The 16321-nt window shown below is 41.1% G+C and overlaps 1 protein-coding gene across 1 annotated transcript; it reads left to right on the top strand.

The window, feature by feature from the left end:
* Positions 1 to 8957: 8957 nt before the first annotated feature.
* LOC104252660 (thiamine transporter 2) lies at positions 8958 to 15929 on the top strand. Its single transcript, XM_059822847.1, has 6 exons — positions 8958 to 9107; positions 9429 to 10245; positions 11662 to 11854; positions 13437 to 13578; positions 14830 to 14982; positions 15801 to 15929. The coding sequence occupies exons 1-6, from the start codon at positions 8958 to 8960 to the stop codon at positions 15927 to 15929; spliced, it is 1584 nt and encodes a 527-aa protein (XP_059678830.1).
* The last annotated feature ends 392 nt before the right edge of the window (positions 15930 to 16321 follow it).

Genomic DNA, 16321 nt, shown 5'->3' with positions numbered 1-16321 from the left:
TAACTAGACTTAGCCTTCCTCAGATCAGAGAATGGTCATTTTTTTCTTCATGTTTGCACACAACCTAATGCACCAAGGGACCTGGGAACCAGGGCCAGAGCTTCAGGATACAACACATACACTGTAACTACTGCCTTTGAAAGGACTAACCGGAAGATGAAGGCACATGGAGAAAGTCTTGGACCACAAAAAAAAACAAAACTGTTCTTCTTGAAAGGGACAAAACCCAACACACTCTTGGGGAAAGAACAAACAAACAAAAAAAACCCTGCAAGTGTTTGGTGTCTCTTGAGCTGGCAAGAAATCAAGGTGTTAGAAGAATCCAGGACATTCTCAGTACAAGAATTCTTACTTTCAAGCAAACACTAGCAGCATGATGCATTTATTTTAAGTCTCTCCCAAATGTCATTGGAGATTTAGCATTAAATGAAGCATCCAGCTAGTTATGTGCACTTGTCAAAATGTGACAAATGTTATTCCAGCAGGACTTTACACTACCTGGGCTGTTGCAATGATTCAAAGTCTCCCACAGTGTCTGTAATGAGGTGCACCTTGAGGGCAAAAAAAAAAAAAAGGTAGAGCAGAGGCACTGAGCTGAAACTTCCTACACACATGAATTGTGCAAATGCAAATTTGCATCTCTGAAACAAGATGTCCCTCCATGACGACAGGGCAAAATCTGCCACTAGTGGGAGGTTTGTAGAATAAGTGTACAAGGGAACACGCCTCAGAAAGTGATCTTTCAACACGGAAAGTTACTTAGAAATCTTTTCAGGTTTTTCCTCTCATCTCTCTTTGGCAATCCACGGTAAGTCACCATTAGTCACTGAAAGTATTAACCAATTTAAATGAGATTTCTTTGACCTATATATCATTTCCTTTTTGTTACTTAATTGGAGATGAGGAAAGTATGCAATCAAAGAAAGGCTAAAGCACAAGCTAGGAGTGCACATTGAATTACATTGTATAGCATCATTACAAAAAATACAAATAGGATGGCAAAATCACCAAGTCCAATCATCAAGTAGCACACTTGGAGATATGAGGGGTTTTTTTAGTGCTGGGATAAGCATACTGCATGCATTCATCCGTGACTGGAGTGCCCTCCAAATTCTAAAGATGAAGCTTAATAGATTCTTTTATTCTCTTCCTCATCTCCTAAAAGCATGATTTTTACTCATTTTTTGTTACACTGTTGAACAATGATTGCACTGAATTAAAAATATGAGTTTTTTCATTTTACCAAAAAAAAATCAGCGAGAGTTGGCACAAGCTCTGTATCCAGAGACTACTTGCCTCGTGGACCTTGGCTGGCTCGTTGGTCATGTGGAGCTCATAGCTGTCATGGGAGTCATCTGTGGTTGGCACTGATGAGAAATAGGCCACAACTTTTAGAGCACTTGGTACTTTGTGAAAGCAATTGTTTCATTCTTACATATAACATGTAGCTCATATCAAGGAAGTATTAGGCAAAATGTTCTTATTAGCCACAGAAAATAGACATGTTTCTCTCAACCACACTTTGCAGAAGTGAAGAGCTCAAAGCCAACTTGTGAACCACACTGACAATCTTAAAATGATGGTGAAAGATAGCTTTGCAGTTACAACAAAAATTCAACCACTTCTTTCTCACCGGTATCATTTATCCTCCACTTCATCCAGAAATACCAAACTGCTGTTCTTCCTTTAAACACTGATGGCTTCTATGCCATCAGAAGAGCTGATAGACATACTGTGTGTGGGGCAGAGGGAAACCAGAGCCCAGTACTCCCACCCACAGCCAGCACTTACACAAAAGTCAGGTGCAGATCTACAGCAACCACCAGAAAATTTAAACAAAAGGAAAATCCTTAGAGAATCTCATTGACAAAGTAGTAGTTCCTGTCCTCCGCTGATGATCTGGAAGGAAAATGTAAGGAAAACATAAGGAACTACTTGAGGTATAAACTATTCTGTAAGCCTTTCTGCCCTGTTGTAACATTCATTGAATGCAACAGGAAGACTTTCTCCAACTTCCAGTAAACTTTGGATCATGCTATTTTTGGATTTCGGTTCTGTGTTTTAGAAGTTTCAAGCCAGTATTTTGCAATTGGTACAGTTGCAACAGAAATAAATGGCTGTTAGGGCTAAAATATACCCTGAAGAGGTAGACCGTACATAAGATATCATCTCTCTGGTCAATCCTGGAAATTTTATCATTTATTCAACTTACTTGCTTGATTTTTATTGTTGTTGTTGTTCAAAAGTAGTTTTGAACCATAAAAACCAAAGTTGAAAATGTTAGAATTTAATTTTCCAGCATTCTCAGACCTATAAATCAAAGAGGAAGATACTGCAAAGCTCACAAATACCTTCAGTTCGCACAATGAATTTTGTAGCAGAACAGTATCAGCAGATACCTTCACATGCTGGACCTGTTTTCTGGCTCGGCTCAACTCTGTGATCCTCTGGATCACACTGCTTTGCACCCCTCAGCTGGGAGACTGGAGTGTGCTTTGTACCAATTAGAGTAAGAAAGTAAAAGGGGGATCTTGCTCAACTAACAAACCCAGTCCTCAGACAATGTGAAACACCTTTATTTGGAAACCTACCGAAGTCTCTGACAGGTTTTCGCAACAGTCATGGAGCAAAAAAAGAGAGCTGCAATGCAGGTCACTGCAGTGCAAATAGGGGTGCCATACATCCCTGTGAAGTCTTGGCAATGCTTCCAAGGGGACACCCAGTGTAAATTGGATGCTACTTCCCCAGACTCTCACAACTACAGAGGTGTTGACCCATCACCTACATTTAATTCAGTTATGAAACTGTAACCAAAAGAGGAGAAAATCCAACCAGTAACTTATATTGCAGAAAGCTAAAGATATTGAACTTAACTTTCCCTGGGCAATCACAGGAGATTAAGAGGGTAAGGCTCTCCTTTCAACCCAGCACTGGTCCAAAGTTAGCGGTGTACTAAAGGGGACGTAAGGCATGGCTCTGCAAGCAAAGTAGGTTCAACCGGTCTTTATAAACTCATCACAAAACCTCTACGTGCTCCATGCTGTGTTGGCAGCATTTTATATATATATATATATGTGTGTGTGTGTGTGTGTGTGTGTGTGTGTGTAAAAAACATTATAGCAAGAGCTCCAGGCCTTACTTATGCAAAAATCCAAGTGCACCAAAATGTTGTCTAAGAAAAAAAAATTAACCCCCCCAAATGCCCCAGGGTGATGATTAATGACAAAGCTGTTAGTTCCAGGCCCTGCACAGTGCAAATGGCAATGCGCACTCTAATGACTTGAATAAGAAGAGTGACTGGATAAAAGGGAAGGGCATTAACCCTGTGTAAGTAGCAGTTTAGTGAAAAATAACCTTATGGTCATTACTTTTTAGTAAGGAAGCACTCATTTAAATTAAGTACCAAAAACATTAGTTTGGTTGAACGTATTCTCTAATTTGCCCCTTGGAGTAATGCACTTAGTACTTTCTAGCTAAATTTTCTAAACTAGACTTTATATAAGCATTTAAATGTCTCAGATCAAAAACATTTGAGCCCAGCATGTGAACGTCTCCCCGCCTTGAGAACCCTGCATGAGATTCAGCTGCGAGGCAAGTTATGGAAACCCTCACCCACACACCATGGGGTTCAGGCTCAGTCTGCAAACAGCAGCTCATTCCCAAAATGGGCATGTAGTGCATGAGAAAAAAATAAAGATCTGCTCATCTGTAAATCAAAAAGTGAACTTGCCCTGTGAATACTCCTGGGTCTGAGGAATCCAACAAAAAGGCAGTTTAATCTTCATAACTGCCATTGCAACCTTTTGTGCGTGGGCTGTATTTGACCACCAATTGAGAAAAATCTTCAGTATTAGCCACAGTAAATTCTCTTTGCTATTGCTCTTTCTTTAAGGGGAGTATAGTACATATTCTTCAAAAGGTATAAGCTTTCAGATTGATTTGCAAGTCTTTTCTCCTAAGTTAGGCAGGTGTCAAGAAATAGATGTGATTTGGGAGCTGAAAGCCAGTGCCTAAGTCATCACCCAACCAGACAGTTTGAGAAAGAGAAAGAGAGACGTACCTCACACAGCTGAGGTGAGGCTCTCAAGCCCTGGTGCCACCCTGTGAAGCACCAGAGATAAAACCAGGACTGAGCCCAAGGGGCAGCAGAGGCAGGAGAAGGTACCGGGGTGACAGAGGTTTGCAGTCTTGTCCTTTTACTGCCTTTCCTTCCCCTTCTCTCCTCAGAATTTTCCTGTCTCCTTGATACATTAGACACCATATTGCATTAACTCTTCATGATACACTACTACTATAAAACTCACCTTTTCTCCAGGTCTTACAGAGTCTTCCCTTTCCCAAATGAACAGAATTGGGATGCCAGCTATAAACAGATCCCCCAGCCCACCCTACAAGCAGAAGAACATGTCTGCTTCTGACCAGACTACCTTCAAATTCAGTGTAAAGATCATGGTCCCCTTCAAACCCAGCAACCAAGCTCTGCTGCAGGCTGCTTATGACACAGGGCTCAAGTTGACCAAAGTCTTGCATAAGCCCGTCATAGTTTTACTGTCTTCCATTTGGCATTCAGATGTGAATCAGTGAAAAAGACTGAAATTTTAAGTACATATGAGATTGACTAAAGAGTATGAGAAGAACAGCTAATAGACGATAAAAGAGGATCTGAAAGCAGAAAACAAACAAACATCAATCACTAGAAGTTACTTAAATCATTCTCTCTCATTATTACATTACAGGAAAAACAGAACTTTGGGGGTTTTTTTCAGTGCCAAGAAATTTGAGTTGGATTCTTACCTCAGTAAGTCAATACAAACCCAGAGTAACACTATTCACTTCAGCAGAAGTTCTCTGCATTTTAGCAAGAGCCCTTAAGAATAAAATCAAATGCAGATATACACAGTCTCCTCTCAGATGAGCTGTCATCTGCTATAGCTACAGGTTCAGTTAAATATGCGGAACCAAATGAGCTCTGGAATCAGTGTCAGACAGCGACTGATGGCTGGGAAGGCACCAAAAGGAGTTGCTACACACCTTTCACGCATTAGTTTCACATAACATCACAAAAGCTCACACAAGTATACAGCAGTGTCCCAGGCAGGATTAGATGGATTCACGGACAACAGATCGACAAACGCATGATAAAGGCAATAGGCAGGGATGGCCCCTCTAACTTCACTAATCCTGTAAGTTTGCTGAGGAGTAGGAGGCAAAAAGGCTGCAAAATGTGGCCAAGGCTGAAGGCAAAGGACTAGCCTAGCTGGGCAACTCATCTGACCCAGCAGGGAATTTTGCATGTTTTTCATATTCATGTATATCTGCCTAAAGTTACTGTACCATTTTACTCTGTATGAACTAAGCAGCTGCCTTCCTCTGAAATTATTGGATAATTCACTGTTACTTACAAATTTATTATTTTCCTACTGTATTGGTTGCATTCCTAAGTAATTATTATATCCCTCATTCCAGACCTATATGTTGTAGGACCAGGGTGGGAGTGGATCTAGATTTGTAGGTACATATCTTAGAAAATGTGTACATTTCAGGTAGTATTCTTTGCTGTTGTGAGTCCTACAGGATCTTCTAAAGACGACTATAGGGCCATCTCCGTCTTCAGTAGGACTGTGAGAACCTGCCTAAGCAAAAGATCTGAGAAATTTGCTAACAAACAACAATCAAGGGAAAGCAGAGCGGATTGTTTTACTTTTTAAACCTGCCAGAACTTTATGAAACCCCATGTATTTAGTGGGGAAACATTTAAGTATTATAACACTGGTATTTGTTCTCCCTCATCTCTGTCATTACCGGTGCATAGCTACTGCTCCTTCTTTAATAGAGACCAGTTTGAGGCACAGGTGGGTCCCAAGCCACATACCCTGTCAAATAGATCCAAAATTCTTTGGGAACAGGATTAGCTCTATTGCTTTTGTGCCAGCCAAGCACCAAACCGTAGTTTGGGGCTTGGTTTACTGCTGCCTTTGGGCAAGGACAGGCCAGGATTATCTGGCTGTTCCTTTAAGGGTGCTGAAAACAGATGCTGAAAGAAAGCCAGCTGGAAATGTTTTCAAAGGAGGTGTCATCAGAGCAAGCTGACATACCAGAAGAACAGGAAAAGAACAAAAACTAAATAGAGTCCAGTAGCTGCAATACACACAGGACAGTCAGAAGAAAGACTGGAAATACTAAAAGGAGACCTTTCCCTTGGAAGTAAGAAAGGAAGAGCTCCAGCAGACAAGGTATGATTATATATGAACTTGATTATATATGAACTTCAGAAATTGGAAATCCTGCAGTGACAAGGGAAAGAGGGAGGAAAGAAGAGAGCAGTCCAGTGGGAAACTGGGGGGCTGGGTCAGGCTGTGTGGTAGAAGACCTGACAGCTCCAGCACTAACCAAGAATTGATGGGGCAAACAAGAAACAGAGGATTGTTTTGCCGCAGAATGACACCAAGGCATCCCACCATCTCTCCAAAAGTTAAGAAAAGCCTAGTTTTATAAAAGACAAATTGACCATAAGGGGTGACTGAATGGGAACAAATTGGATCCCTCTCTCCCTTAAGCACCAAGGTACAGATCTCATCGTCAGAAGTCTGTGGTTATGAATGCAGAAAGGAGGAATTATACCAGGAGCCGGCAGAGCTGAGCTGGGGCTCCAGCAGAACCCTTCGCTGACAGTGAAGGGCTGGGGTGCGAGGCAAGAGCAGACCCCACTGTGGATGGAGCAGCACCCACCTTCCACTCCCCAAGGGCGGAGTGGGCTGCCCCTGAAAAGCCCGCAGCCCACTGCATTTCCCAGCTCAGCACCAGTGGCAGGTTTTTCCTGCACAGCTGCTTAAATCAGGCAGGAAACCTCTTGTCTGACTTATCAGCCAGCCTAACGCAGGTGCCTCAAAGATTCTGTAAATCTACAGAATAGAGGTACATGTCTAGCAGAGAACTCCAAACAGTGCATGTGCTGGGACTGGAGGGATGCAGTGACCAGGACACGCCTGAACTTTTTGTGTATATAGCTGAAAACAGAAATTACTGCACACAATGGCATAGCCCTGCCACAGATGGGCAGCATCAGAGGTGCAGCACACAGCACCCTGCAAGCCCTGGGAATACAGCAGTTTGCCCCACTCACCTCCCAAGGTGCAGGACATTTTGAAAGGATCCATGACACCTGCTGCCTTTGTGTCACACAGCCTGCTGGGGGAGAGCAAACATGGCAAGACCTGAAACAGACTGGAGCAGAGAATCTAGGCTGGGAAGGGAAAAATATAGCCTGGCTAAGTCACAAAGCTAACTTGAACAAATGTTCTTCGTTACAGTGCTAGAGATGCTCTTCATCCCTCCTCCTCTTGATGCCTTTCTCAGAACCTCTCAGTACCACATGAAGCCTTCACGTGGCATTAGGGTGCTGTAACGCTTTAATGATTATCATGTGAAAGGAGAGCGAGGGCATATTATGGTGACTAAGTCAGTGTGATCCTGGGCAGGGCCAAAACTGGTCCTGCCAAAGCCACGTTTGCAGCAGGAGCTATTACAACAACTGGGAAGGAAGGAGGGGCAGAAACGCTTCTTTTCTTGAGCACTCTGAATGTGCCTCACATTCCTCCCATACACGTTTTTCCTTTGCTGGGGTCATCTTGCCCTCTAGTGGTTCACACTACAGAGCTGAGGCAGAGATAAGTTCAGTTCTGCTGTAAATCTTGTGATGTCAGTGGTTTCAGCTGTTACACATAAAATGAAATAATTCAAATCCCCTATGATCTGCACCCATTTCTTAGTCCATCAGGCCATTAGTAGAATGTGCTATCATGGTGTGAAGTTAGAAAAGAAGACGCATAATGCCTGCTGCCTTATACATTATATATCACACCCCATAAGAGGATCCTCTGCCCATCCAATCTGGAGTGATGTAGTCAACAGGTACATAAATATTTTTTTGGAAGAGATCTTTCTTCAGCTTTTACAAAAACGTTTGAGGAAAACCACAGCCTGCGAAATACTTCATTTTTAAGATGAAAATTTTTGCCTAAAAGAAAAAAAAGAGTTCTCAGGAGGTAAATAGGTAAAAGTCAAAAGCAGACTGACAGAAATCCCAACTGGTAACAAGCACCCTCCAGAGGGGTCCAGAAGGTAAACTGTACACGTTTAGATCCCTGACATTGCCTGTACCAACATGAATATGGAGTATAAGTTACTGTCTGTTTCCTTTGCATGCCCCATTACACCCATTTTGACATCTCTTTGGGCTCTGCCCAGTAGAGTTGCAAAGTTTAATTTATTCCATAAATCTCAGCTAGAGACAAGAAAAAATATCTGCTTCATTTAATTTTAGTGTGAACTATTACCTTCAGTGACCACAAACGTTTTTTATAGATTGAAAATAGGATGTCTGTATCCAAACTGGACTCCTGATGCAGATAATTCCAACTGAGGATCTGGCTTGACTTCCTTTCTGTATTTATTATATATTATATATTATATCAACTGCTAGGCTCCAAAGTTACCAGCTCTCCGTAACAGGAAAGCCATGCACATCTAGGGGGCGAAGGAGGAAAAACAGCAATTGTGAACTAGTTGCTTGTCATCCAACAAGGTCCTTGGCTGTGATCAGTGATGGTGTTGAGTGAAATCTCAGTGCTCAGCTGTCTTCAGCGACTTTCATCTAAAAAGGCTTTTCCTGTGGTTAGCATGGTCAGCGGAGGTTGAATGACAGTGTAATTTGTCTCCCAGTTAAAGATCTTCCAAGTCATTCATTACACGCTGTCTACAAAGACAGAGAAACACAAACGTAAGGAAAAGCTGTTCACTTTAAAGTTAAGAAAAATGTTTTCCAGCTGCCAGCCTCTGAAGAGCACTCTTTAGCATTAGAAACAACAAAATAAGAATCAATTACAAGACATCTTTGGGCTTGCATGGGCAGTATCATCCTTCTAACAAACTTCCTCCTCAGCTTTGCTGCAGAGGCCATGGGCTGCTGGAAGCAAGAGAAAAGCAACACCTGGACTTTTCCCACCCTGATCCTCTGCCTCTATGGATTCTTCTACATGATGAAACCATCAGAACCTTTCCTAACACCCTATCTAACAGGACCAGATAAAAACCTGACCATAGATGAGGTATGGTTTTACTCCCCATTTTCTTTTATATGGAGCAGTAAAAAGAAAAAAGTAAAATTTTAAACAAAGATAAAAACAGAGAAAAGCACAACTGTAACCAGCTTTGGCAGGTTACAATTTGCAGCAGATGGCATAAATAAAAGATCCATTTAATGGATTTAACATCCATTTGCCTGCTCAAAAGTCACTTGCTGCTTCAGTGTGGTTATATATTTTATGAATTCCTTCAGAGCAAAAACTTCCCTCTACAGAGCTATTTAAAATAAATGAACTTCCTTTCCCCAAGAATAACACCACAGAGATTTTTCCCTTCTCTTCTAGGTTACCAACCAGATTTTCCCAGTTTGGACATACTCCTACCTTGCACTCCTTTTCCCAGTCTTCCTGATTACAGACTATGTGCGCTACAAGCCCATCCTCCTCCTCCAGGGCATCAGCTTCATCATCACGTGGCTCTTGCTCCTCTTCGCACACGGAGTGGCGGCCATGCAGGTGGTGGAATTCTTCTACGGGATGGTGACAGCCACCGAGGTCGCCTATTACGCCTACATCTACAGTGTCGTCAGCGCAGATCACTATCAGAGAGTGACGAGCTATTGCAGAAGCATCACTCTTGTTGCAGCCACCGTTGCCGCCGTGCTGGGACAGCTGCTGGTTTCCTTAGCAGATGTATCCTACTTTTACCTTAACGCCATTACTTTGGCTTCCGTGTCCCTGGCATTTGTGTGTTCGTTTTTCCTCCCAATGCCCCAAAAGAGTATGTTCTTCCACAGGAAAGATGTCTCAGAAACTCTCCCAGGACCAGATAAAGTTGTGGCTACAGCTGGCTCCGACAGGCCATCGAGCTGTCAAGAGGACAAAGGCTCTGTATCTGCTGACAGGGGACCAACGCCTGAACACCAGGCTGATAATGCCAAGCCCCAGAATCACGTGCTCAGAGTGCTGGTGCAGCTGAGCAAGGACTTGAGGGATTGCTACAGCTCTAGGAAACTTCTCTACTGGTCCCTGTGGTGGGCTCTGGCTACAGCAGGCTTCAACCAGGTTCTGAATTATATCCAAGTGCTGTGGGACTTCAAAGCCCCCTCTCACAGCTCTGCAGTGTACAATGGAGCTGTTGAAGCAATAGCAACTTTTCTGAGTAAGTTAGTGTCTAACCATCGATTACAAAGGCAGCTTCTAAAGTTTTATATTTTTAAAGTGCCATTCCATTGTAGATGCTCCAGTAAGCTACTGTATGCATCGTGCATTCAAAATCTAGTTGATGTAAGGTTCACATGAACCTTACATCCCACTGCTAGATCTATTCAGAGGCACCTGTGTTTCTTTTGATGAGGTTGTTGGGGTTTTTTGTTCCCCAAACAAGTAATCACACAGTTCCCATAACAATGGTATCATCTTACACAGATGAGAAGTTTTTCATAAATATTTTACACAAAAAGAACATGATCCTCTCATTAAGATCTAGTGAAATCCTCTTGTGCAGCAGGAGGGAAAGAAGAATTTTAGTCATTCCAAGATACAGAGATTTGCAGAAAACGGCCTTATTAAATTCATTACGCTACTGACATTAACCATTATGCTTTTGCACCAGAAGCAGACGTCCACACCGCATAAGCAAAGTAATGTTATCGAAAGGTAACGTCAGAGGATACCACCCTGATTTGGCAGTGTTTCACATATTCATGTTGTGCTGCTGTAGAGAACTTGCACAAGACATTGGGGTGTGATCTACCAGGGAAAATAAACATGTCTACATCATAGCTGGTCATTCAGGTTACCCTTACAGTCATTAAGGAGAAACAGATACTTCTAAGATTAAAAATTACTCTCGTCTTGAGGTAGACAACTAAGTAGACCAACTGAATTACGACTTAGAAGCACTTAGCTCCTGTACTGTCTACTCCTTGATTAATTCCTCTTTCTCTTGGAATTGCCTATTTCTCAGTGTAGAGGTGTAGAAGTTTTAAAATTGTATGACACCCCTAAGATAGATAGTCAGGTAGCTTACCTTCACAACAGATGTATCTTTGTAGCAGGCCCACCAAAAGCAAACAGTGCCTGTCCTTTCTCGTTTGTCTGAATATATTCTCTTGATCCCTCACAAAACTCCCATTTTGACAGCTTAGACCCTTTATGAGCTGCACAGAGCCAAATTGTTAAGCTAGAAGGTAACTTTAGACCTTAGCTGTAAAGTAAACTAGTAGAAGCTGGAAGAATTTGTTTTTCTTGAGCTCCAAACCATGTTCCCAATTCGATCCCTAGAGATACATGCTGGGTACAGACAGCTAAATAATGAATCCTTCTACATTAATCCTGTGAAATGGAATAAAACATTAAAAAAAGAATGGCCAAGACTTGATTTATGCAGTTGTCTAAAAATGACCAGTCACCTGCATGACTTCAGAAGTGATTAGAAATGCTTTCAAAACATTTTAGAACTACTCTGCTTCATTATTTAGCATTGCCTTTCAGCATGTGAGAGTGGCGAGATTTGGTGATACAGGCTATAGAACAGACACATCACTTACGTGGGGTTTTTTTCCTCTTTTTCTAGGCTCGGTAACATCTTTTGTAGTACAATATATGAAAATTAACTGGGACCTTTTTGGAGAACTGGCTTTAGGGACCTTCTCTGCAATAGATGCTGGTTCTCTATTTCTCATGCACTTCACTACCAACATCTGGGCATGTTACGCCGGCTATCTCATTTTCAAAGCATGCTATATGCTCCTCATAACAATAGCAACGTAAGTATAAAACCTTGCAGTGCTACTATTATGCACAAAATACCAACAATACATTAAGTTTGGGCATTCCTCCTTTTACTCAGAGGTAGCTGATCTAATGCTAGACATAACTGTTGATGTAAAGACAAGGAATCTTAAATGTCTAGTTAGGTTGTTTTCATTCTTATAAACAACCATAAAAGACAAATTATCAAAAGGACATTGAGCATATACCTAGGCAGAAGTTAAACAAGGTACAAGGCATTTTTATTACTAGAGGTAATAGTAACAGCAAAACATATAAGCTATTTTCCTCCTTCCTGGCATAGAAGATGCAAAATGAACAAGAGGGACCAGCATGCCTAGACAACCATACGTAAGATCCCGTTATGTCTAGACCACCTTACTGATATATTTGTTAGCAAGCTATGAATTGCGTGAATGCAAGAAAAGATTTGGCATAGAGTGTTCCCCAACATAACTTTATACATATAATCCTTAATGATACTATGATGTAAACAAGGAATAAAAGATAACATTTGACATATAGACTCACACAAGATCTCTTAGGAGACCAAGCTATTCTGTTGTCAGAGACAGAAAAATAAAAATAATATAAATAAATAATAATATCTAATCTGTGTAACAAATATAAAACAGTTTTATTACTCCAGTTATTTTATTGATTAGAATGTCTTTAGACATACCACACTATTTCATTATCAAAAATACCCACTGAATTTTTATGTGAAACCCCCAAACTATTCAGATACCCTTTCAAAAAACCGCTAAAACTATAATGCGTGACGCAATAATGCCCATCTTGAATGAAGCCAAACAAATCCTCTATTTTAATTTTGGTGGATTGTTAGTACATTATAGTGGATCACACCTGGACTGCTTCAACATATTCTACCAAAAAAAAGCTTGCACAATAAAAGCCCTGATAAAAATCAATTAAAAGAGTGCTGCAGGACTAACACACATTTGTTCAGATAGAAACTTCGGAGGTAAATATTGCAAGGAGAGATGTTCCAATTATTGTCAAAAAAGATATTGCAAGGCAAATCTACAGGGTCTTGACAGAAATAAATGGCATGCTCCCTCTACTGCCAAGCCACAAAGCAAGAAGTGATTCACATCATCATAGAAGAGTTGGTTAGAAGATACCCACAGTGACCTTCTAGTCTAACACCCCAGCCAGGGCAGAACTCCTGCCAATGCCAGATGAGGTTATGGTTTTGTCTGGCCATGTCTTTCAAAGCCTCCATGGAGACTTTACAACCTGTCTGGCACAGCCTGTGAAGGTAAAGAAGAAACAGAGGGGATGATTAAAGAGATCTGATTCCTAACTGGATAAAGCAGATCACCTGATAATGTGGTTTGGAAAAGCAACACAGGCAAGTAAAAAAATAACCATCAAAATACGCTATGGCAGTCAAGACATTGTTTAGAGCAAACATGGAAGCAAACAAACAAATGAAGCACTATTTATTCCATCCTTGATATATCATCTGCATGAATTGTTTCTCTTCGTCAACTAAATTGAGAGGAACAACCTTCCACCCAGTGTGAAGTAACTGACCTGCCAGTCTCACATTAGGTTCCAGATTGCAGTCAATCTGAGCATGGAGCGCTACGCCTTAATGTTTGGATTCAACAACTTCATTGCACTGGTGATTCAGACCATTCTTACAGTAGTTGTCGTGGATTCAAAAGGCCTGGGACTGGACATAGTGACTCAGGTAAGTGCTATTAACTTACTTCCCATTTACTGCTTAGCCAATTCATCTTCAAAAGTTTACCAAGAAAGAAATTGCTATGCCAAAGGACAATTTAATTCTCTCTCTCTTCTGTAGAAATGTAGACATCTTGCTCTTCCCTTGTGTCAGCCATCATTCTTCTCTTTTGCCTTTTAGTGCAGCATCTAGGATTACAGATGCTGGTCTTTGATTTTCGTAAAGGCAGATACACCAGAACATAAATAATTGGGCTCTGCTATCTGACCAGCTTTTGCAGATTAATAAAACGCTGAATAACACCCTCTCTGCCCAAAAATTCAGGCTGGTTTTCTCAGATGCAGAATCAACATTATCACATGTTATTAGGGGAATTCAAGACCATGAGACACAGCCTGGATTATTGGAGTTATTTCAGCTCAAGTGACAAGGACACCTGCCTTCTAATTCCAGCTCAGGAGCAAACCTGGTCTGTATCTTAACATGAATAATAGAGTTTTCTGCCCACAGTTTGGGCACTTAATTTGAGGTGGGATATCCTATCTAACAACAGTGTCCCTAACTTCAGTCAGCCCAATTCCACTCATGTTGGAGTCAAATGAAATGTACTGACTTCTGCATTTTCTTAAATGGGATCTCAGCTGGGGCAGCTTCATACTCCCATGGAGTTGAAGACGACTAAAGCTATTCAGATATTCTGCACAGAGAAGGCAAAAGTTACTTTAAAAGATTAAAGATTGAATTAAACACTAAAAATTAAAACTTTAAGATTAAGGACAGGAATATGTGGGACTTCATAAATAGGCTTGCCACTGTCATTGGAAACATTGACACAAAGTTAGGGTATATTTACTGAAGCCAGTGTGGTGATAGCGCTGAAATGTGCAAGTAAGAGCAAAAAACAACCAGCTCAGATTCTTCACTTACATTATTCATGACTATGTGGGTAATGAAGCTACTTGTACATTTTGCACTAATAGAAAAAAAAAATCCTGTTCCTATCCCTTCCCCCCCCAATATTTATTAAGAGGCATAAGGATTGGAAGCAAAGGGCAGTTCTTCATTTCCTAAAGATCTGCTGTTTGCTGGAAAAGCTAAGATTTTGCTTAATTACAAAGCAAAAACTTGAATATAGAGAAACTGTGTCAGAACACATGTAAACAAAATAATAGAGTGTCTGTCATCTCCAGAAGCAGCAGTGTTTCCCTAATGTGTTTTTCATTAATTCTTCTGCCTTTTTTCCCCTCCCCCTCCCAGTTTTTAATTTACAGCAGCTACTTTGCAGTCATAGCTGGGATTTTCTTGATCAGAAGCATTTGCATGCTTGTCTCAAGCAAATGCAAAAGGATACTAGCAAGATCTTGCAACGAGCATCTGAACCATGCTGAACATGAATCAAAAGAGCAGATTGTAACTGGCTATACAACATGGCTGTAGGAGTCAGGCGGACAGGCTGATGTGGCCAGGCCCTCGTGGGAGAAGAGCTCCTACTGCAGCATGCAGGGAAGAGCAGTGCAAGATGAACATACAACACAGCCCTGAAAAGCTACGCTGAATCATTACAGCACTTCTTTACAACATATGCCAGTGAAGAGATCACTATAGTGGCACTGTGCTAAAAAGAAAAGATAAATTGCTTTAGATTCTTATTTACTTGCCTATAAATAGCTTAACAGCAGTGATTAATACACAAGAACAGAGCAACCACCTTGGCATCCCACCGCGCACAATGGCAAAGATCGGAGTTCACCCTGCCTTTCTTCTCCTAGCTCTTGTATACAGTGTTGGCAAGCTGCTTCCATGCACATTTGCTTATGCGTGTGGGTGAAAGGTCTATCCCCCCGCTTTGCACGTACCTTGCTCTGAACCAAGGAAGAAGGGATTATGTTTGCATCATGATATCCTTTCCTACCTAACTACAGGCGATTCAGTGACAGATTCCTCCCTTCTAATTTAAAAGCCCATGTCAGAAGCAGGCCTTTTGTACACAACGGTGCAGAAAAGCAGGGTTTGCACAGCCTGAGAAGGTTCATTGAAACGCTGCTAAGCCACAATTGTCGCTTAGCCCACATTTGAAAGCTGCAACCTAAACACTGTATTGAGTCCATAGAAATCTCAGCCCAGAAGCAAAAAACTTCAGAGTCAAAACAAAATGAAAGTGCCCTACTCCTTTCCTTGTGCATCCAGTAAAATTATGTTCAGGACTGTGTGTCTTCTTGTTTCAACAGGAAAAGAAAAAAATTATCAAAGGCATTGAGTTGTATGGACTAAGACCAGAGAAGTATATTGTGGAGAAACTTGACTTATTCTGCACAGGAAAATTCCAGATTAACACGAATATCCAAGAAGATTTATAACTAAAAAAAAAAGCTAGCACCATGTGTGCTTTTGAGTGCCAAATGAGGAGGTCTGCTGATCTTGGCCAAGGATTTGGCAGGGTCAGCATCTCAGAATTTATCAAGAAACTTCAAGTCCTATGGCTAATTTAGTCTAGCACAAAGGACAGTTAGTCAGGAGAGGAAAAAAGAAACTAAAAATGAGTTTGCATAGCGAATGCCTAATTTAATATAAATTGTATCCATATGTTAAAGTTATTTCTGTACTGCTGTTTGCTTCTAGCTTCCAATACCTACATCTAACTAATAAAACTAGAAAATACTTCGCATTTACAGAATAATATTTCCCATAGAGACACAAGCTCTCATTCGTACAGACACATGTGCTTTTCATTCAATTGTCACATACTGCA

The sequence above is a fragment of the Gavia stellata genome, chromosome 11 (assembly GCF_030936135.1).
Source record: "Gavia stellata isolate bGavSte3 chromosome 11, bGavSte3.hap2, whole genome shotgun sequence".
Taxonomy (NCBI): Eukaryota; Metazoa; Chordata; class Aves; order Gaviiformes; family Gaviidae; genus Gavia; species Gavia stellata.
Note: the sequence above shows the minus strand (reverse complement) of the source record. Positions and strands in the feature narration are given on the sequence as shown.

What these genes read in the sequence shown, in the direction of transcription:
- LOC104252660 (XM_059822847.1), top strand. Translation starts at nt 8,958, where the DNA reads ATGGGCTGCTGGAAGCAAGAGAAAAGCAACACCTGGACTTTTCCCACC. An exon ending in CTCCTCATAACAATAGCAAC is followed by an intron (nt 11,855 to 13,436) that starts GTAAGTATAAAA and finishes GTCTCACATTAG; the next exon opens with GTTCCAGATTGCAGTCAATC. An exon ending in ATGAATCAAAAGAGCAGATT is followed by an intron (nt 14,983 to 15,800) that starts GTAACTGGCTAT and finishes TTGTTTCAACAG; the next exon opens with GAAAAGAAAAAAATTATCAA.